Source organism: Mastigoproctus giganteus, chromosome 1 (genome assembly GCF_048544385.1).
Source record: "Mastigoproctus giganteus isolate SK-2022 chromosome 1, ASM4854438v1, whole genome shotgun sequence".
NCBI lineage: Eukaryota > Metazoa > Arthropoda > Arachnida > Uropygi > Thelyphonidae > Mastigoproctus > Mastigoproctus giganteus.
Window position 1 is genome coordinate 269,618,040 of NC_143575.1, and position 23,858 is coordinate 269,641,897.

Sequence of the window (23,858 nt, forward strand, 5' to 3'; positions counted from 1 at the left end):
ATTTCTTAGTTGGTATGTAAAGCCTAGTAGCTTCCACGATAAGTTCTTTGAATGCTTCCCATTTTGAATTTGCTGTTGGCAATATCATCAGTTGATCCCACTGTATAGAATTTAAATACTGTCTCAGTCCATTGTAGTCGCCTTTACCAAATCCAAGTATATGATATCAAATCATTTTTTGCATCCAGTTCCTGTGTGTGAGTATCCAATTTGATTGGATACTCACATCGTAGTATCCAGTCAAATTGGTCAGACAAGACTTACTCTTAACAAACTCATGTTGTGTCTGAATTATTACTGCAGTCTTGTCTAGGTGACCCTGCATCACTTCTTTAACCAGTGACTCCATTATTTTTCTTGGAACAGAAGTTAAACTAACAGGTCTATAATTATTTGTGTCACCCTTTGAACTCCCTTTGTGAATTGATGATACATTTGCACATCTCCAGTCCATGGGCATCTCCCCTGAATCTAAGGATGCTCTCATAATTATGGGTAAGGGTTTGATTACTTTCCTCGCTGCCTCCTTCAATATAACTGGATAGATTCCATCTGCCCCATATTCAGTAGTCCAACTAAGTAAAAAGTAATAGAAATTAAGCAGTTCACAATGCCAAATGACACGAGGTTGAGAATTGAATAGGGGATCAGAGGAGATATGATCTAACATAGCTTGATAACTGACATTGTGCACTTTGATGGGTTAGTAATAAGACAAAGATCAAGAGTGTTCGGTATGTCATTGGGCTATCTGGTATTCTAATAGGTAAATGAGCAAGATACATAGGGTTATTATTAATAGCAAAAGCCTTAGCCTCTCTAAGTTAGATTTTCAAACCTAGAAAACTAGGTTTGAAAATCTAACCAAGAAGTAAAACTGGAGTTGTGAAAAAATTAAAAATAATAATTAAGAAAACTTATTTCACTGTTTGGAAGATTAGCATTAGCATTAGTAAAGGTACATGATGCAAGAAAGCAAGCTTATATAATATCAGCCAAAAAAACAAAAAAAAAAAAAAAAAATCTAATTTCACCCATCCACTCACTCCAAGTGTTTGTCTAGTTCTGCCTGGAATCTGTTTAAGCTATCAACTTCTACGACAGATGGAAGTTTGTTCCAGCAATCAACCACATGCTGACTAAAAACAAACTTCCGCACATCTATCATACTACTGTCTTTCCTCAATTTGAATTTATGTCCTCTCAGGCAATTATTCTGAGCAAGAGGAAGAATCCCATCAGCACTGTGCATGCTCAAACCATTCAAGACTTTATACACCTCAATCAGATCACTTCGCAGGTGCCTAGTCTCCAGACACTGTAATTTGCAAAATTTAAGCCTTTCTTCATAAAAGCAACCCTTTATTCCATCCACTAATCTTGTTGCCCTTCTCTGCACTCACTCCAGCAGCTTTACATCCTTCCTAAAATGAGTCCTCCAGACCTGTATACAGTACTCAAGATGTGGCCTGACCATTGCCTTATATAAAGGGATAATCACCTCCTTATCCCTGCTAGAAAGATTCCTGTATATCATTGAGAAGACACCATGAGCTACTCTTGCAGACCATCTGCACTGCTCAGAAAACTTCATATGTTATGTTATGTAATTTTGTTTTTAGGAGCATTAGCAACTAAGGGCATATTGCTCCGGGGATATGTGGTGGTCATTCCCTGACCTGTCCGCATCCTCCATATTTGGTGGTCACGGGCTCGAACCCCAGTCTAATCAAGAAGTGTGTGCTACGCACTGTCGCTCCTGCTCACCTGGCTACGGAGGCGCCTTGAAAGAAAACTTCATATCTGCCTGCACAATTATCCCCAAGTCCTTTTCATTCACTACCACTGTCAGTGTAGGAACAAAGTTCTGTGCTACACAAACAGAGTACACCCCATCTCCATGTTGTGTACTCTGTGTTTACTTGTACTGCAATGACTCCCGGCAGTCTCTGAAATCCCCTGGATCTTGTTTTCCAGGCTGCTGCTCATTCCAATAGAAGCAGTGCAAGAATCACTTTCACCTCTGCCATTGGCTACTGTTAATCTATTAGTCCGTGTATACACTCAAGCTAGCAGTTCTTTGGCTGATCTAACATTGTCTCGATAGCATCACTCTTTCTATTTAAGTGTATCCTCTCCCTGTAGAAGCAGTCTCTCCTGTTAACAAGCACAGACCAGGCCAAGAAAAATTCTATCCCTTGAGCCTTGCACAATCTCTCCAGGGCCCAACTGATCGACAAGGCTCTCATCATATACTCTCTCCTGTCATGTCTGGGTAGAATTGCAGACACTTTCAAATTAAACCCTAATTCACAGATTTTTTTCAACAGTAACCTGTACTTGTTAAGTATTTCCGCTGGTCTCCTTCTCTTAATATCATTAGTGCCAATGTATACAACAATATCACCTTTTGTGCCCTTAAAAGATGACATCTCTTCTACAACATTATCAACCTTTACCCCTGGCAGACATACCCCTGATCCTGTTCCAATTATATAGACAAAAACAGACTTTCAATGAAAGAAAGACAAAAAGCTCTGTGAGATTTGTTGAGTTGGGAGATTTCAGATTAGGAAGTCTGTCACAAGGAATATCAGAAAGTAAATACACACAAGTATCACCTTTAATGTGTAAAGAATCATAAGGTGAATGGTAGGGCAAATGAGAAAAGTGGTGGTTGAAGCAACTGACAACTGAGATCCTGGCAGAAAAAATTTAAGTGAAGCTTAGCAAATTGTAGATGGAAATGGACATTATTTTTGTGATTAAAACCGATTGTTCCATTAGTCTAATTATTTAAAATACACTGATGCCGAAGAGATAAAAGTTGTGGTGAAATATGAAGTAATAAATTTTTACTAGATATGCCATCCACATAGAAAGATATAACCAGTTCCTTGTATTAAAAAGCTGGGTATACCACTTGCCTCTGCAATTCCCCTTGTTACACACTATTTGGATCCCCACAAATCTCAGCTTCAGAATAGAAGATAGATTATACACTGAAAGTTAGGTTAATTCTATTAGTCTTATTACTCATGATATACTGATATAGAGGAGTTAAAAGTTGAGGTCTTACATGCCTAAAACTTCATTACTTCATGCATGAAGTAATGAAGTTTTATACACATAGTGAGATATGCCTAGCTCCTTATGTTAAAGAGCTGGGTATACCTTGGCTTCTGCAGTGCCCCTCATTACACACCACTTTGACTCCTTGCAATCTCAGCTTCAGAGCAGAAGCAAGTGCCCTTGAGTATACTAGGAAACACTATAGTTGCAGTAACATACACTGATTGCTGTTGTTAACCACCCTGCCAACATTCATATCATCAGTGGAGGGGTGGCCAACCTCCGGCCTGCAAATGTGTACAATCTGGCTGGCGATATTTTTCAAAATATATATAATAAATGCCCCGCAAAAGAAAATGAAATTTTAGGTATTATCTCAACACGAATTTTATAAAAATTTGAACCGAGAATTTCCACAGATAATGTAAAGAAAATTCTGTCATCATTTGCAAACACATACAGATGAGAACAATTTTTTTCAAAAATGACATTTATAAAATCCAAGTACAGGTCCCGAATTTCTGACGTAAATTTCGAAAATACTCTGCACATTGCTATGACAAATATCGATCCAGATATCAATTCACTGATAAAAATAAACAGTATCAAATCTCTCGCTATTATAAAAATAAAATATTGCAATTTTTTTACTAGAATTGTATTTGTATTTTGTTACTATAATTGTATTTTTGTAATTTTATCTTGAATTTGTATTTTGTTTTTCTTATTAATAAAATTAATCATATGTACAAGTACATATAAATATTACAAGTAATAACATAAAACTGTTTATAACAATTTTTTTCGTTATACACCACTTTAATAATCCTAAAAATTGTGGAAAGCTAAAAAAAAATATTTGGCTCACATGTATTTCACAGACATTTTATTTGGCTGCCATTTAAAAAGGTTGCCCATCCCAGATCTATAGAGTTAGAACAGAGGTTCCTAAAGTTTTTCTGTTCACGGCATCTTTAAGTGTCCTAGTAATTTTTTCATGAGTGGTTTCTGACCTTTTAATAATCCAATTCTCTCTCTGTGTATATATATATATAATATTAAAAAAATATATGTTATATGATAGTTATTATAATGATATAATTATAAACAAAATTAGAATTCATAATACAAATTATATATACTTACATAATAATTTTATTCTTTATATAGAGGTACTAAATAAACATCAATTATAGATCACTACAAAATTACAAAGATACTGTACAATGGATACCATACACCTTTTTATAATGAAATAAATATATAAATTTCAAAAAAAAAAAAAAAAAAAAAAAGTTTAAATAACTTAAACCCAAATTGCATGGCACCCCTGGAATGTTGTTGCAGTACTCTAGTGTGCTGTGGCACCCTGGTTGAAAACCGAGTTAGACATTATGCCTGATATGCTTTCATCAATATCATTCACAAATACAGAAAAGTATTTGTGCCCAACAGCGAATGATTGGAGACTCCACTAATAACATTAGTCCAAAAAGAGCAGTGCCAATTGATAATCACTCTGTCTTCTCCTATAGCCATCTTTTTATCCACAGCAGTAACTTTCCCCTATTCCTTTCTGCTACTCCAATTTATACAGAAATCTTTTATGTGGAACAGTATCAAAAGCTTCTCAGAAATCTCAGTATATGTGATGTCAAAATTATTTTTTTGCACTCAATTCCTTTGTTACTGCATCATATTATCCAATCAGATTGGTCAGATAAGATCATCCTTAAACAAATCCATACTGTGACTGCCATAAACCTACATTCCTTTCTATATAATCCTGCATTATTTCTTTAACCAGTGACTCCAATATTTTCTCTGGAACAAAAGTCAAGCTTACAGGTCTGTAATTACTCACTTCAGTCTCTGATTCATCTTCATGAATTGGGGATACATTTGCACATCTCCAGTGAATAGGGGACCTTTTCTAACTCCAGATGCTCTCATAATTATGGCTAGTTTGCTGACCTCTTTTGCTGTTTCCCTTAATATAATTGAATAGATCCTATCCACCCCAGGTGCCTTTTTTAAGTTTAGCTACAACAATTTCTCTTCCAGTTTTCTCTCAGTTATCACAAAATGATTTTCCTCTGTATTAGAATTTAATAAACTTCTGGCACAGAAGTTTATTACAGTGTCCTAAAAAAAATTCTTTATGTGTGAATGTAGACAAAATATCTATTCAGTTTGTCAGCAATGTAAGTAGGAACATTAACATTTAAATCATTCATATCTCAGCAGACCAATGTGATTCATGCCCTTCCTTCTGCTTGTAAGTAAAGAAATCTTTGCTGTTATTCTTTGGCAGAGACTTCTCATAATCAGCCTTAGTTTGTCTAAGCTCATTTGTGACTTTGAGTTTTCCAAACGTGCACAGGCTTCGGGGGCATCAAAATTTTTGAAGGCTTTGTTAAGTGAGTTTCTTTAAGAAATTTTGACATTTTGTAAAAATGATTCATTCTTATTCTGGGTAGACTGCTCAACACCGAAGGAAATTACAACTGAAAATTGTAAAAAATATTCATAAAAAAACATTTAAAAACTTCATTGTTTTATATATATAGTTTTTCTTTCTTTTTTTTTTTTTTTTTTTTTTTTTGAGCAGTACAGTACTATCCTCTACATATCACCTGATTTGATTTCATTGGCTTATATCTCTTATATATATCTAAATTCCTGAGAACTTATTTAATTTCAATTTCAACTTTAATAAGTTTGAATCAGATAACTAAAACTAACATGCATAATTTTCCCTCACAAGTTGCAAAGCTGTTTTTGCTACTAGTATTAGTATTAGTAGTGATGCAAGAAAGCAAGCTTATAATGCATCATTCAAAAGACAAAAAAAAAAAAAAAAAAAAACCTTCTCACATCACCTGTCTCACATCTACTTCTTCTATGAAAATTATTCAAACTAACCACATCCACAACAACAGGTGAAAGTTTGTTCCAACGATCAACTACCTGATGGCTGAAAGCATTCATCAACACTGAGCTTGATCAATCCATTTAACAACCCAATCAGATCAACTCTCAGGTGCCTAGTCTTCAGATGATGTAATTTGCAGAACTGAAGCCTTTCTTGGTAAGACTGCCCTTTTGTTCCTTTCACCAATCTCGTTGCTCTTCTCTGCATCCGTCCCAGCAGATCTACCCTTTCCTAAAATAAGGCCTCTGGACCTGTATGCAGTATTCAAGATGTGGCCTAACCATTATACAATGGGATAATCACCTCTTTATAACCTCATTGACAAAATCCCATGAGCTATCCTGGCAGCCTCTCTGTACTGCACAGAGAACTTCACGTCTGTACAATCTGTACTGTACAATTACCCTAGTTCCTTTTCATTTTCCACTACTCTGAGCGTAGAATCACACAGTTGGTATGTTCACCTGGGATTACTGCTATCCAGTACCTTGCATTATTTTTAAATGTTAAACTTCAACTGCCATTTCTCAGCCCAATAGCCTAATTTTTCTATAAGACTGTTGCAATAGTTTTGCTAATATTACCTGATTACCTTGATTACTGTTATTAACCACCTTCCCAACCCTTGTATCATCTGCAATCTTAGACAGTAAGCCTGATATACCATCATCAGCATCATTAATAAATATTGAAAACAACAACAACCAAACCCTGTGGAGCTCCACTAATAACATTAGTCTGCAAAGAGAAGTGTCCATTGATAAACACGCTCTATCTTTTCCCTCTGCTGTCTCTTATAAACTGCATTTATAATGGAAACATTTAAGAATGGCAGCACGTATTTTAAAGTTTCAAGACAATTTGTACTTGGAGATATTATCAGAAAAAACATATCCCACAGAGCCCACACATAAAAAAACACACATATATATATATATATATATATATATATATATGTATGTATGTATGCAAGAGTGAAAATATTAGGTAGCTGGGTATATCATATGACTTGATTCATCCAACCTCTTACTTCCTCTAGATCAGCGGATCCCAAATGGTGGTTCGTGAACCCCTGGGGATTTGCAAAAGTGTTACAGGGGGTTTGCCCTAACAATTCTGTTTAGATTTTCATATATATTTTTGTAAACTACAAAATATAAATAATAATAAACAAAGTAAAATAAAATTAAATATAAAGTAAACTGCCAACGAAAGAAATCACATCTTCCACAATTCCTTATAATTAGTTCACTACTTACAGTGTATCTTGTTAAATAAATATGTTTTCCATACTAATTTTTTTTTTATTCTCAAAGACCACTGTTATGTATAGGTACTTAATAATAATTTTTATTTTTATGTAATATTGCTTATAAAAACATAGTACTGAAAATATTTTATAATAAAAATTCAAAACTATTATATGATTTCAGAGATTATAGGCTTAGTGGTTCGTGATAAAAATATTACGTTGAAAGGGGTTTGTGAGTCAAAAGAGGTTGGGAACCACTGATCTACATCAACACATCATAAATTCATTTTCTAATTACAGTAAACCCCCGCTATTCGCGGTATCTGTATTCGCGCTTTCGCGGTCGCTGATTTAATATAAAATGAAACCTAAAAAAATTTTAAAGTGCCGTGAATATTTTCCGCCATATAAAACATGGGCGTGGCTAAAATTATCTTTCCCGGTCAAAACAGCGCTCAGTGGGTGGAGGGAGAGGGGTGACAAAATCGCAAGCTTGGGTGTTTCTCGCTAATCCTTGTTCAGAGTGTTATGCGCTTGTCATGGAAGGTTTCATCGTTTGCTTTTAATTTATATGCTTATAAATTGAATAAATTTATCAATTTATAAATTGATAAGCTTAAAAAAATGATAAATCTACCATTTTGCAGTGTAAAACAGACTTTTTCGAGTGTGTTAACGGAAGAAAGTGACTTTATTGTGGACAAGTTCTTTCTAACCCGTACAAAAATATGGCTACGAATAACAAGAGAAATGTGAAAAGATCAAAGAAGGTGATGACATTAGCGAATAAAATTGAGTTATTAAACAAAATTTCTAATGGTGAAAGTGTCTCCTCAGTGGCAAAACATTATAAAATCAATGAGTCAACGGTACGATCAATCAAGAAATCGGAAGAAAAAATCCACCATGGTGTCCGTGAAAATGCGCTAATTGCTTCAAAAATTTGCTCTGTAACTCGTGATGTTAATTAGAAAAAATGGAAAAGGCTTTAAATCTGTGGATAGAAGACCGAACTCAAAATAAAATTCTGTTAAGTTCACTCATCATTCGTGAAAAGGCAAAACTCCTTTTATCAACACTATAGCGAAACTGGTGATAGCACTGGCGGGATAAGTTTTTTAGCTAGCAAAGGCACTGGTTTGAAAGATTTGTTTGAAATTTCTAATAAATATTACATTTAATATTAAACTGTTTCTTATTTTCATTTCGATGCCTTATGCTTGCATTTCACTATGTACTGTCTATGTACATATTCATATTATGAAGGTACATATAATACATACATAGACAATTTTAGACTAGTTTTTCTTATATATTCATACTTTGGAACGGAACCCCTTTATTACTATGGGAGCCATAACTCAGTATTCGCGTTTTCGGTATTCGCGGCATTTCTCAGAAACGTAACCCCCGCGAATAGCGGGGGTTTACTGTATGTGCTTACTTTTTTTTTCTGTCAAATCTCAATTATCAGTTTTCTTGACTTCTACTCATCTCCTTTGTTCCAACTGTTCACTCTGTGATTCCTTACACTTTAGAGCAGTTATTGTTAATTTGAACTAAGACAGCCATGATACTACAGTGAAGAGGTTTACTGTCAGTAACTGCTTATATTCTACAGTTTATTTTCTGGATGAAAAATCACAAGTTTCCAGAAGAGACCAGGCAACCCTAATGAGAGACTGAACTAACATGGTGCAAAGAAAGGGTCATAAAAATTCTTCCTGTTTAGATGGGACTCAAACTCAAACTTTTTACATATAGTGTGGAAAGATGACCACTGTGCTAGCTGCAAGGACTTTAAAGGCAATACCTGTACATATGTCTGCACTGATATTTCTTGTCAGAGACTTCTTTATCTGGAATTTCTTCTTTTATTGTCATTTGACTCAAAATCTCTTTACTCTAATCTGTCAAATTCATTTCTTGTTTCTATAATTTTTTGAAATTTGTGAAATCAGTCTGAACTTTCTTTGAAACAAATTTATTCAACATAACTTTCCCAACAGTGAAGTAATTCCCCCTGATAATTTTAATGTTCACAACTCAGCTCTCATTTCTATTCTAGTTGTGTGTATCAAGATGACAGAGATGCTGAGGTTTTTGTTGTTACTAATAGCCTTACACAACTTGTTCATTACATACCAGAACATCATACAATCTTAAATTATAAACAATATTATTAGTAAATATTATTTGAATTACTAAGTTAGTACACTTGCAAAATCATTTTAATTGCATCTTCAGCAATTTAGCACACTGTGCACCTTGGATATGTTTCCTGTGGTTGCCAAAGAAGTGTTCAGGAAAATTTAACAAGCACCACATTCTAATCCTTGAGTGTTTTTTTTTTGGGAAGGGACTTTTTGTTCACTCTCTCACACACACACACACGCGCACACACACAGGGTGTCCATAAAGTCTCTGTGCACTTTAAAACTGCAATAATTTAGATTCCATAGATAAAAACAATCTGTAAAATGCATTGGAAAGGTAATTTATTCTAGTTTTTATACACAAAAATAATTACTTAACTTACTCTAATTTTGTGTTTTAATTTTTTCAGATATCTATCTTATAAGAGTTGACTTCAACAGAAGAGAAAGTGAACTGTGTCCTCCAGCTAGCAGAGCTTAAGTCCATTTCAGCAGTTAGAAGGAAATTTAAGACATGTTACATAAAAGAAGCACTTCATAGAAATTCAATTTCAAACTGGAAAAAGGAGTTTAAAGAGACTGGTAACATTTATAACAAGCCACAAACTGGAAAGTCTGATAAATGAAAAGAATTTGGCATCTGTCATGAAAGCTTTTCAATAAAAGCCCACAAAAATCACTGACATGGGTATCTGGAACTTGGTGTTTTCCTACAGCAACAGTACACAAAATTCTTAGAGTGACATTGCACAAGCAACCTTAAAAGATTCCATTACAACAAACGTTGCTGGAAGAGGACTACCATGTAAGATTAGCTTTCTGTAATGACTTTAATGAAAACATTGAACACAGATAGAGAAACCACAAGAAGTCTGGAAACATGAAAAGGATTTCCCTAAAGTCAATGTCTATGCCCTGGAAAAAATATGTATAACTGGTCCTTTCTTTTCTGAAGAAAGTGTTAGTTATTTTGCAATTCTACAGGATTTTTTATTCCTGAATTAAGAAAATTAAGAACTAAAGTCAATACATACCCAAAAAACTAGAATAAATTACCTTTCCACTGCATTTTATAGATTGCTTTTGTTTGTATAGAACCTAAGTTATTGCAGTTTTAAAGTGCACTAGGACTTTACAGACAACCTACATAATGTACAATTTGAATAACAGTAGCTCTCATTTGCAGTTTGGAGTTAACAAGAAGGAGTCTGACTACTGAAGACCCATCCATTTTAAACTTAAGCCTAGAAATATGACGGTTGGGAAAGTTTCCTAAAATGTGAGGTACACTAATAACTGATGTGTAGCAAAAGTTGCACTATCACTCTTCTGTGTACTTTGCTACAAGAAGAGCCCTATCATATTAGGTTTCACAAATCTGGAAGGGCTATACCCTAATGTTGCTGGATTTATAAAGTTCTGTTCTATGTGTATATATAAATTGGAAGTGTGAATTAAATACCATATAAAAACTACTTCTATCTGGTGATGGGGAGAAGAAATGCTGAGCAACATGTTTTGAATTTACTGCATGACATAAACAGCTTTGAAGTAATTAGTTTAGAAATCTGAAAATAAAATTATGCCACCAAAACATTTATGTGTAAGGGAATTCATAATAAAAAAATAATCTCAAATTCAATTTATTTTTTTTTACTGGATGTTACTGCTCATACCCATATATGTTTGTTTTTTCTATAGATGTGTGTGTGTGTTCTTGGCAAGGTTTGCATATTGTGTGGGCCTGAAAAAACTGCATAACTCACAGGAAAACCCTACTTCCTCTGACTGAGGCTTGCTAACTGCAATCAAATCAAGACCTCTCCAAATTGGTAACATTTGGAGAAGTAACTTATTATGTTGGCTAAGGTGCTACAAAGGACTGAGTTATTAGTATCAGCATGAGTTATTAGCAAGAGGAAATGCTGTATCAAGTTTAATCCAGCCAGATTTTAGAAAGACCATAAATATCACATTTTGAGCAGTTAGTAACTTAGCCAATGTTCCTAATTCATTTCAAGACTAAGAAGTTCATGACCTTACCAGAAGGTCTTTTTTAAAAACCTTCTCATGACTTGCTTGCCATTTAAATTTTTGTTCAAAATCATTACGAATTAAAACTATAACAACCACGAAAATATGTAACTATTTGTATTCAAAGAGACAGGCAAAGTAACGTCTTAATACTTTCATGCTACCATCTTGGAAAATATACTTTACTAATGCTTTGTCTTGGTTGGGGAGCTTGCAATTAATCATTTTGACAATGTGAATACATACAATTGTTAATTATATTTAGCAGGCATGCAGTTTTAAACCACAGTCCACTTAAACATGCACTATTGGATTCTCAGCATTCACTACATTGCACATAAGGAAAAAATTTTACTGCTGCTGAATCCCCCCTTCTGTTGACTAATTTTGGGCCTGTCAAGAGAGCCTCTTCATATAACAGTTTCAATTAGTGTTATTAGTAGTATTAGTAGTAGCAAACAATGCATGAAAGCAAGCTTTTACAGCATCAGCCCAAAAAAAAAAAAAAAAAAAACTTTCCACATCACCTATCAATCCCCTCTAATTGTTTGTCTAGTTCTTCCTTGAATTTATTCAAACTACCCATTTCTGCGATACCAGATGGAAGTCTGTTCCAACAATCAACCATTTGCTGGCTGGAGGTAAATCTATTCTGCAACCATTCTTCAATTTGAATTTATGCCCCTCATGTGTGTAGCATACATGCAATATTTTTCAGCACTAACTGTAAGGTTAGTGCTGAAAATGGTTTCTAATGTGAATTTAGAAACTAGTTTTAATTTGAATTTTGATATTTGTATCATTTAAACTAAATTTGTCTTTATTCTGAAACATGTACCATAATAAATCCTCTCCCAATAATCTGTTTATTTGTTGAATTTGTGACATTTGTTGGACCACTTCCCACAAAAAAAAAAAAAAAAAAAAAAAACAGATTAACATAAAAGAAATCTTTATTTACATATCCCTTTTGTTCTCACTAACAATCACTAGTAAAACAGGTTTTCACAAAGATGTGTCACTAAAAATACTGTTATAACCAAAAGTATCATTAGTACACCAGCGAAAATAAAAAAATACAGAAAAAAAAAAAAAGGACAAAGTTTTAGAATATATATCATGATCATTCATGATTATCTCCTTTTGGGCATCCATTCAAAATGTTTGTTTTTTGTTTTAGTTAGTTGTTGGTGCATCGGCTTCTGTGGCCATAATGCACCTCCCAAGGTTTTTGCAGTACTGTGATCCAAGCCCGAGGCAGGATTCAAACCCACGACCTTTGGGTTGCCAGGCAGACACTTTACCCACCCGGCTAGCCCGGTCGCCCCATTCAAAATGAGAAAACTTACTCTTTGCACTTTTTTTTCACATTTTCCTAATTTTTTATTATTATTACCATATCCCCCCCAACATCTTTCAGAGTTTGGTGAAACACATTTATTGATATGGTAGGGATTCAAAAAAAAGAAAGCTCGAGTTGGATGCAAACAGAAAGGATCATATAAAAAGTCAAAAATAACATTTCTTATGAAAAATTAAATAAAACTATATTTATTGATGTAAATTTACAAAATGTAAATGATATGCTCAAATTTAAAAGTTCTTTAGCACAGCATAACCTACACTGAATTAAATATTATTTCATATATTTTGCAGTAAACTATACAAAATATAATGACATCATTTTTCTCAAGCCCATGAATACTCTGACCATTCATTTAGCAGTAAAATATGAGACAGTAAGGAGTGAATATAAATGAATTATATAAACAATGTAATCTTCAATTTCCTCTTGACTTGTTAAAAAATATAGTTTCATATATTTTCACAACAATTCATTCAACTGTGAAATTCTTATTTAAATCATGCCCTAAAGAAATGATATTTATTCAGCAGGTGTCTACTTATAAAATTACACTTCAAAATGATTATCATAAAACAGTCACTTCATCATCATCACCATTGTTATTTTCCAAAGCAGATGAATTTCCAATCCACCATATCCTTAGTGAATTGTCTCTCACTGTGTGTCCATCTGTAAAAAAGGAACAATCATCTGATTCGTCATCAGAATATAAAGGATTACAAAACTTGCGCTGTCCAGATGATGTGGCCAGAAGAGGAAGATAAGGATGAAAGCTGCAAAATATAAAATATATAAAAGATTTACTCACTTGAAAAACTCAAGGAGAGAAATTATAGATGGAAACACAATCTTATTATCTGTATTTAAATTTAAACAAACTCACAATAAACATACATTTCATCTGGATCTACTTTCAGTCCTCTTCAATGTAGGATAGAAAAGACAGGCAATGGCTAAATGAAATTAACAATAAAAAACAAAGTCCAGGATTATCTGCATGAATTGACTTCTAAGATCATATGGCTTCTGTTACATGACCTTCTTAGCATCACCGGTAAAGATTTGATTTGATTTGATTTAAGAATTCTTGGCGCAAGAGCTACTGCGACTAAAATGTGCCTGTAAGATTTTATATAACGGTTTTGTTCTAATTCGTATATTGCTGCTAATAATTTCCAACGGTCACAGAGAATAATTATAGCTTGCTTTAGAGATAATATTTGGTTTTATATTTGATTATAGTAATTTATTTTCTTGAGGAACTGAAAAACATCTGCTATATTTTTTTCTATCTTCCAGTATGGTTTTGAGAGTGAGGGAGTGATGTTTGTTTAGCTCTTTGAAGGAGTTTCAGCGCTCATCTGCAAAAGCTGGACAAGTAATCAGTACATGTTCTACTGTTTGTTGTGTGTGACAGATAGGCCATAGGTGAGGATCCTCTCCTCACAAAAGATAAGAGTGACTGAAATACGAGTGTCCTATCCTTAACCTAACAAGTATCACTTCATCGCGTCTATTTTTCTGAATGCTGGATTTCCATGGTTGGAGTAATCTTTTAATCTGATGCTAAAGAGTTGGTGACATTACTTCCCTTATGCAGACACTAAGGGCAGGTGATCTTTCATGATAGGTGATGGAGAGCTGTTTTTGGTCTGCAGGTTCACACTGTTATTGGTAACTGGGGGGGGGGAGGTAGAGTCATCATTATTGATTTTATCCTATTTCAAAAATTGAATAGCCAATCGGTGTGGGTGTATAGCTTGTTTTGTTTTTTGTTGATTCGAAATAGAAGAGTTCTTAAATGAAACAACATTCTTGGAATGTTGGATGCCAGCTTGATGTTCTCACAGTCATAGTTATAACCTACTATTCTGTGGTCAGCTCCTTTTGGCGATGGCAGTGTAGCAGGGCAGGTGTGATTCCTATGCTACTCAAATTTTTAGTGCACTATCCTATATGACCGGTTAATGTATGCTCACAGCAACAGCAGCTAGCCACTGGTTGTTATGCTTTGGTATGTGTGGGGGGAGGGTTTTCAAGCAGTTCACCAGAAGCATTTCAGCTGAAATCAAACTGAATGAAATCAGATGAATTCAGTCTGACATTGATTTCTCCTGGCAATTCTGAGAAGTTTCATTAATAGTGAAAGAGGGTTTGAATGCATTAATAAACCTAGATCTATATATGAATCTATGCTCTAAAAAGGAATTAAATGTGTATTAACCCTAGAATACAGCAAAATCTCAATTTTACATCAGGCCATAGGATTTTTGGCACCCCTAGGTAGAAATGTATTTGGCACCCCTGAGATACTTTTATTAAATATTATTATAATAATATTTAAACTGTGGTAGAATGACAAATTCTCCATTTTCTTTTGTCGTTTGTTTTAAACCAGCAAGATTCCAATAATCTTCGATGTTTGGTTTACATTAGTGCACCGAAAACTCATGAGGAATTCATGGTTTCAGTTTGCTGTGAAGTGGAACTTTCATGTGTTCTGAGATCAACACATGACTCAGAAAAACAAACAAACAAAAAATGACACACACGGTTCAAATTTATAAGCCAACAATACTCACATAAAGTATAATGATCTATATTTTACAGTACACGGTGCTGCAGTAACTGGTGCAAACGATGCACACTTATGTCTGCTGATAAACTCTGCTATTTTTCAAGCAATTTAAATTTTGGTGGCCCCCAGACATTGCCGCCCCTATGCCCTGCTTACCAGGCTTACTGTTTTCTGCGAGTCCTGTTTTACAAACTATATGGGGCAAGGCCTGTCTGTTTATCTATTAACCTTGAAAGAAATGTATATTTTTGCCAAAGTTGCTAGAATATTATAAAAAGTTGTACCATGAAATAAAAAACATTAAATGTTGCAATACTCTATTTTATTGCACTTACAAGATGTGTGGAGTAGAAGAGTTTGACATTTCTGCATTGCAGAAAGGTGACTCTGACCAAAGTTTATTCAATAGCTTTACTCTAAATCTTTAGAACTCTTGTGTACCCTCGCTGTAGGTTCTGATGACTCCTCGACGATGTCTAACATGCTTTACAAACTGGTAGATGGTGATAATGAGGAGAATTCTGTCTCCCTTGCACTCTATCACACAAATCTTTTAAAGGCTAGGGGGGTAAATGTTTAGATTGGACTGCAGGAAGTTTTATTTTAGCCAGCGAGTTATAAATTACTGGAATAAGTTGCCTTCATGGGTGGTAGAGGCCGACAGTTTGGGGAAATTCAAAGGTCATCTGGATAATACTTTCGGGTAAGGGAAGCGCATAGGATGATAGGTTTAATTTCCTTTTTTTTTTTTTTTTATTATTAATTATTATTATTTAGTTATTTATTTATTTTGTTTTTATCATTGTTTTGTTCGGATTTTTTTTTTGGCTGGTGCAGCATAAGCCATAGGCTTTCTTGCACCATGCGGCCGTTACTAATACTAAGGCTGCAGTACATATGAATTTGGTTTTTCTTACAGTTTCTTCATAATAGTAGGAACTGTAAACACAATTTAGGTACATCATTTCAATAAGTTACTTTAATGGCCATAAAAGAAAACAAAAATGCTTTGAACAGTATTTTGGTTTTCCTGTTATTATTTGGTTTTTAGGCACATTAGCAACTAAGGCCATATTGCTCTGAGGATATGCGGTGGTTATTTCCTGACCTTTCTGCATCCTCCATATTTGGTGGTCACGGGCTCGAACCCCAGTCTGATCAAGAAGCGTGTGCTACGCACAGCTGCTCCTGCCCACCTGGCTATGGAGGGGCCTTTCCTATCTGATTGTTTGATACTTTATTGATAAATGAAAGCAAAGCCACAGCTCCCTCAATATCTGAGTTAAATTTTCTTTATTGTTAAAAATGATACTTTTTAACTGAAAAAGTTTTTAGGACTTTTTAACTGACAGCATACACCAATAGAGTGAGACAGTTATGTAAGTAGGTCACATATGGATGGATAGCTTGGTTCAGTGGATACTGTCCATTGTTTCCAAAATCTGTTAAATTGAAGTCCATTAAATCAAGGATTTCTGTGCTATGGTTCATAAAATTTATGACATAGCAACATCATCATCAGCATTTTCAATCCACTGCAGGATGAAGGCCTCTCCAGCAACTTTCCAGTTCCTTCTGTTTTGAGCACTGATCATCCATTTACTACCCACAAACTCATGAATTTCATCTATCCATCTCCGCCTTTGTCTTCCAGGTTTTCTTCTAGCTCCTCTTGGATACCATTCTGTTATTTTCTTAGTCCATCTGTCATCATGTCTTCGAGCTACGTGTCCTGCCCAAGACCATTTTAGTTCTTTAGTTTTGATAAAAAATGTCCTTTACTTGAATTTGCTGCCTAATCCATGTATTTCTCTTCTTATCTAACAGTCTGATTCCCAATATAATTTGTTTCTTCGCTGTGTAGTTCACAGCTTCTCTTCCATTCTTTTGGTGAGTGCCCAAGTTTCACTTCCATAAGTCATGGTGGGGAGTAGGCGCCTCCGTAGCCAGGTGGGAAGGAGCAGCAGCAGTGCGTAGCACACGCTTCTTGATTAAACCGGGGTTCGAGCCTGTCACCACCAAATACGGAGGATGCGGAAAAGGTCTGGGAATGACCCCCGCATATCGCGGAACAAAATGGCCTTAGTTGCTAATGCTCCTAAAAAAAAAAAAAAACCAAATCACAAATGGTGGGGAGTATACATTGGTTCATTATTTTACATTTCAGACAAACTGGAATATTGCTCTTCAGTATGTGACTATATTTCCTGAATGCCATCCATCCAAAATTTATTCTTCTCTTGACTTCCAGCCATTTATCATTATTATAGCTAATAACTTGTCCCAGATAAGTCTCCACCTTTTCAATTACTGCTCCTTCAATCATTATTTCCCTTTCTATGGCATACTTGTTTATCATTACTTTTGTTTTAGCCATATTCATTTTTAGTCCAAAATCCTTACTAACTGTGCATAACTGATTAAGATTTTCCTCTAATTCTTTGGGATCGTGGCTTATGATCACAATACCATCTGCAAATCGTAAATGGTTTAGGTACTCTCCATTCACATTGACTCCTTTCTGCGACCAGTCTAATCTTCTGAAAGCTTCCTCAAGGGCAGCAGTATACAGCTTTTCTTCAAAATATATTTTCTTCAAAATCATAATATGTGGGGTATCTATGCCTTGTCTTTCCAGTGCCCGAAACATTGCCTTTTCTGCGACCAGTCTAATCTTCTGAAAGCTTCCTCAAGGGCAGCAGTATACAGCTTTTCTTCAAAATATATTTTCTTCAAAATCATAATATATGGGGTATCTATGCCTTGTCTTTCCAGTGCCCGAAACATTGCCTTATGCTGTATGGAGTCAAATGCCTTTTCATAATCCACAAATGTCAGGCATAATGGTGTTTTATATTCATTTGCTTTGTCCATTAGCTGTGATATTACGTGAAGGTGATCCATAGTTGAGAATCCTGTCCTAAAGCCAGCTTGCTATTTCGATTGATTCTCTTCAAGTATTCTTTCTAATCTGTTAGTAATGACCCTTGTGAACAACTTGTAGATGTGGGATAACAAGCTAATTGGTCTATAATTTCCAATTTCTGATTTATCTCCTTTCTTATGCAGCAAAACTATGATTGCATTATTCCACTGCTTAGGCATTACATCTTTTCTAATGCACTTTGTGAAGAGCCTTGCCAGTTTTTGTGTTATGTCTCTTCCTCCCAATTTTAACAACTCTACAGTAACTTCATCTTCCCCCGGGGCTTTCTAATTCTTCATTTTCTTCAATGCATGTTCTACCTCATCAGGAAGAATATCGGGTATGTCGTATTGTTGCTAATTTGCAATCCATCTTCCGCACTGCTGGCATCAATCCCTCGCTCCTTGTTGTTTGTTATTTGGTTTTTAGGAGCATTAGCAACTAAGGCCATATTGCTCCAGGAATATGCAGTGGTCATTCCCTTGAACTTTCCGCATCCTCTGTATTTGGTGGTGATGGGCTCGAACCCCGGTCTAATGAAGAAGCGTGTGCTACGCACTGCTGCTCCTTCCTACATGGCTACAGAGGCACCCTCGCTCCTTGTATAATTCTCTATAGTAGTCTTCTGCTATTTGAATTATGCCTTCTCTGCTGTTTATAAGTACACAATCGCTATTCTTCAGTTTCAGTATCATTTGTCTTTCTGTATCAGCAGATACAGAAATCAGCAGCTCATGGCTGGTGATTTAAATCCTTTGTTTTCCCTTAATGCTTGTTCTACTTTTCTTGTATTAAATCTTCTTATGTCCTCTCTGAGTCTCTTTCTAATGGCTTTGCATAACTCAGTATACTCAATTTTTTTCCTTGTCAGTGTTTATCTTGCTCTTCATTTTTCGCCTTCGGTTCATCATAACAAGTGTTTCTTGACTGATTTTTTTCTTCTTTGGATTTATTTTTCCCTATAGGTTTCTTGGGTTTTATCACTTTCAGAAAGTTGTAATATTCCTCGTCGATATCTTGGTCCTGAGCAGTCTGCAGAAGCTCAAACTTGTTCTTAAGTTCCACATTTGATGGACACAGCAACAGTCTCCATCAAATTAAATAAACAAACATACCAGCATATCAGAAAATTGCACATGCATTTATTCTCATATATCACTGTATATTTATGGAGTTGCATGACTGCATTCTAATTAGTGGCACATCAACAATTTTATGTATCAATAGTATTACTGTAAGTTAGAAGTTAGAAATTTTTATTTTTTTTAATGACTCAAAAATCCAGAAGTGATATGTTATTTCCTTCTGATGATATTTACAAACATTTGGATCCTTTTTTTTTTCCCTAAAGGTGAGCAGTGAGGAAAGAAATTCTGTGGTAGTGAGACAGACCATCTGGAAAGAGATAATATTCAACCTACAGAAAGTAACCAGATACTATTTGATGTGCACTTTCAGATGAATATCTAGGTATTGAAGTAGAAGAAATATCCAGTAAATGACTTAAAATCAACTAATTTGTAGTATTAAGTGATGTAGTAAATAAACCATTTACATCCAAAGATGTTCAATATTTGCCAAGTTATTTAAACATAAGTGCTTCCAAACCCTGAAGCGAGAAAAATGGATTGGATTCAGTATTAGAGTAGACAGAAATGTCCACTCTTGTAACATCAAATTAGGAAAAATACACCTTCAAATAGCATCCATTTTATTGAAAGTCCCAAAGAAAGTGCTACAGGAGCTGATAATCCACTAACAGCAGTCAGTATTCCATATCAAATGCAGTGGTAGAAATATTGTAACAAATACAAATTCACAAATTCATGAAAAAAAAAAAGTAAAAATTAGACAAATAAAATGCAACCTTCATTTCCAAAACTAATTCAAGTGAATTTAGGGCTCTCCTTAGTGTGACTACATTATCAGTAGTAATAAAAGCCAATCATTTACCAAGTAAAATTAATTTGATTCCTCATTATGTGGCTTAAGTTATTGATGAGCGAGGAAAGAGCTGAATTTCGAAAAAACTGTGTTTTGATGACAACAGCACAAGAGAAAAAAGAAAAGCAAAAGATCCTTCTACATGGTAACAATTTGTGAAAAACTGCCAACATTTCTATAGTCTAGGAACCTTTTAGGCAACAGATGGACAAACTACTTGGATTTATACAGCAATGTACTTTTTGACTTTATATCCAATAAGCCATCTAACTATGGAATCAAGATCATAATGGCTTCTAACATCAAAATAAAATATATGGCAGATGTAAGTCCATACAGGACAGCCTCTCACTGATTACTACTTGCAAAAACTAAATGTCTGAGAGGAGTCCACTATAATATCACAAAACTAGTTTACTTGGGTTCCATTAATAGATGAACTGCTTAAAGAGTCTTACAAATTGACAATTGTAGGAACACTTTTGGTGACTATCAGTCACCAAAAACTGAGCCGAATTGTAGATTTATTGTTTGTTTTGATCAAGAGGAAAGCACTGGCCTCCTACTGACCAAAGAGAATAAAATTCTTTTTCTACTTTATATAACTTATAAGAATGGAGAAGTCTCAAAAAAAGCCAGAAATAATTTGAGCTGCCATCTCTCAGGGTTTCACCCAGAGCCTTCAGGTTTGATGTTCATAGAGTCATATACAGACTCAGTGTTATAATTTCTCCAGGTTGCAGAACAGTAGAAAAAAATAAATAAAATTTACATTCCATTCTGAGGCCAAATGTGGCATTAATTGTACATTATTTTATAATTTTTTTCAGAATTTATATAACTTATGAAACAATTATTATTTTTATCATGTATTACATGATTTAAACAAGGGCTGGTAGCCTTTTCTACTATTAAAAACTAAATCAAGAAAGTAAATTAATGAGATTCCTGGCACTGTTCTCCAGAAAACTATATTATACCATGTTTTTTACTTTTACACACACAGTGATTCACTATTTGATGACAATTGCTTTAAACCTATGGCATTTATAAGGCTCCAAAACTGGAAATTACAGAGGAATTTACTGCACAGGAAATCACTAGAACATGCTATACAATGAAGAGATATAACAAAAGTCCTCAATAATCTTTTCCTAATATAAATAACACTTATAAAAAATTTTTTTTTAGTTGGAAAGTAATTTAAAAAATATGTATTGTATATGAAAAACCTTGAAGATTCTCATATTAGGTAGGAATGAAATCTTTTATCCCTAATTCCACTCTAAACTTGGAACTGAAGTTTAATCCTGCCAAATGGAAGGTTTTGAATTTGGAAATTTTGGAAGTGACACAGCCTAGGAGATTCTGGTTCAGGATGAGAAAGACTTAGAAATTACAACATAGCAGATCTGAAGTTTTCTTTTGTTGGTGGCCAGCAAGGAGGCACTGGACATACTATCACTGATCAGTAAGACTTTTGCTAGCAGGGGGAAGGACATTATTATTCCTCTTTACAAAATATATTTGCACATCTTCGGTATGTAGGGACCTCCCCTGGCTCCAGGGATGCTCTCATAACTATGGCTAAGGGTTTGCTTACTTCCTTTGCTGTCTCCCTTGATATAATTCGATAGACCCCTCCACCCCAGGTGCCTTTGTTATGTTTAACTTCAACAATTGCTCTTCCACTTTGCTCTCAGTTATTACAAAATCATTTATCTCCCTATTAGAATTTGATAAACTTCTGGCATCCCCTTCCCTACAGAATTCCTCATGTGTGAATGTAGATCCTAATACTCATTCAGTTTGTCAGCAACCTGAGGATCATCAACAGTTGAAATATTGATATCTAGTGGACTTGTGAGTTGGTCACTCACACTAGCAAGATTTTGTGGATTTACTGGATGACAGTTTTCTACAGCAGTACAGTAGAAACCTTTGCCAAAGATTTCTCATAATCTACCTTCACTTGCCTGACCTCCTTTGTGACTTGATCAGAGACTAGAATATCTGTGATCAAGACCACCCTTTATGAAAGCAAAAACTCTTCCCAAAAACCCTGTAAATGGTAGTTACATCTTTAAGTAAATCCTAAATCAAGTGGTTATCTGCAGATTCTTAATGCATGAATAGTCACAGTTGATAATCAGATCAAGAGTATTACTTCCTCTTGTTCCCTCTCTACTGTACTGCTGTAGAAAACTGTCATCCAGTAAATCCACAAAATCTTGCTGGTGTGAGTGACCTTATATCTGAAAAAGTTAAAATCTTCTGCTTTATAACACAATATAAGATTTGTGGGGAATTGATTTACTGACACAGTATTTTTTTTAAGAAATATAAATTAGAATTTGAATAAATAGAAAGTTGAATTAGAAGGTATATATTGTTACAAACCAGAGAGGAAACATAGATGATTTAAAAGGAAAACATACATAATTTAAAAGGGATAAGCTTAATCTGAGTCAGTAGATCATGTAACATTTTACTTTATTATCTTCAGAGTCTTGTAAGCGGTGCTCACACATTCATCAGTAGATCATGTAACATTTTACTTTATTATCTTCACAGTCTTGTAAGCAGTGCTCACACATTCATTGAACTGGAATTTTTTAACACAGGTCACTTCTTTTGAACAAATCTGACAAAATATTAACTTTCTGTCTGTTGTAAAAGACACTATTTCCTCTAAACCACTCTTTTGAAAAATAAGATTGGGTGCTTTTTTCTTTAGACATGATTCACTAATCAAAAAAGATTAAATATTTCACCAACCAATTCAACAATTCAAACAAGCAGTGCTTTAGTTTTGTTATCTTAAAAGATAAAACCAAAACAGCTGTTTTCATTTTGTTTTCAGAAGGAATCATAATCAGTAAGATCAACATCAATATTTAAATGCAATCTGCTACTGTGGTGGAAAATTTTTTATTGAATTATTTATTCCATGTTAGGAAAAGTTGATAAGCATTTCCAAAAATTAGTGTTTCTTTATTTATTACTAATCTTTTGTGTGTTTAGTACTGTGATATATGAGGGTATGGTCTGAGTATGAAAAGGTAGTGGATACTGTGTTAAAAATTTCTGTACTCAATGTATAACACTTCAAAGAATAACTCACTAAGTTTCATGTAGTTTCAATAGTGTTTTTTTAAATTACAGATCCCAAAGTCAACAAAGTTGTGTGAATGAGGAAAGATGGAAATCAGTTACTGCACAGTCATTCAATATTTTGGGAAAAAAAGAACTAATGCCAAAGTCAGTTCATGAGGATATGGTTACAACATTGGAAGAGGATGCCCCTTCCTATTCCATGGTTAAGAAGTGGATAGCAAAATTTAAACAAGGGAGGAAGAGCCTGGAAGATGATCCATGCTGTGGAATAGCAGCAACATCCATCACTCCAGAAGTTGTTGTTGTGTGTGCATGATCTGGTGATGAGTGATCAATAAGATCACTCATCACCAGACAGTTCAGTACACTGTCAGAATCTTGAGCATCTCACCTGAACATGTGTACCATATAATAAACAGAGGTTCTCACTATGAAAAAGGCATCAGCATGATAAGTCCCAAAGTTGCAAACAGCAGAT

At 34.6% G+C, this 23,858-nt stretch overlaps 1 protein-coding gene across 1 annotated transcript in view; it reads right to left on the minus strand.

Annotated features, from left to right (window-relative positions):
• Nucleotides 1-13,348: 13,348 nt before the first annotated feature.
• The window catches only part of WDR79 (Telomerase Cajal body protein 1 homolog), a 106,167-nt gene continuing 95,657 nt past the window's right edge, over nt 13,349-23,858 (minus strand). Inside the window, exon 10 of the mRNA XM_090386329.1 lies at nt 13,349-13,588. Within this exon, the coding sequence (XP_090242455.1) occupies nt 13,381-13,588 (208 nt within the window). The 3' untranslated portion in view covers nt 13,349-13,380. The remainder of the gene's footprint in view (nt 13,589-23,858) is intronic.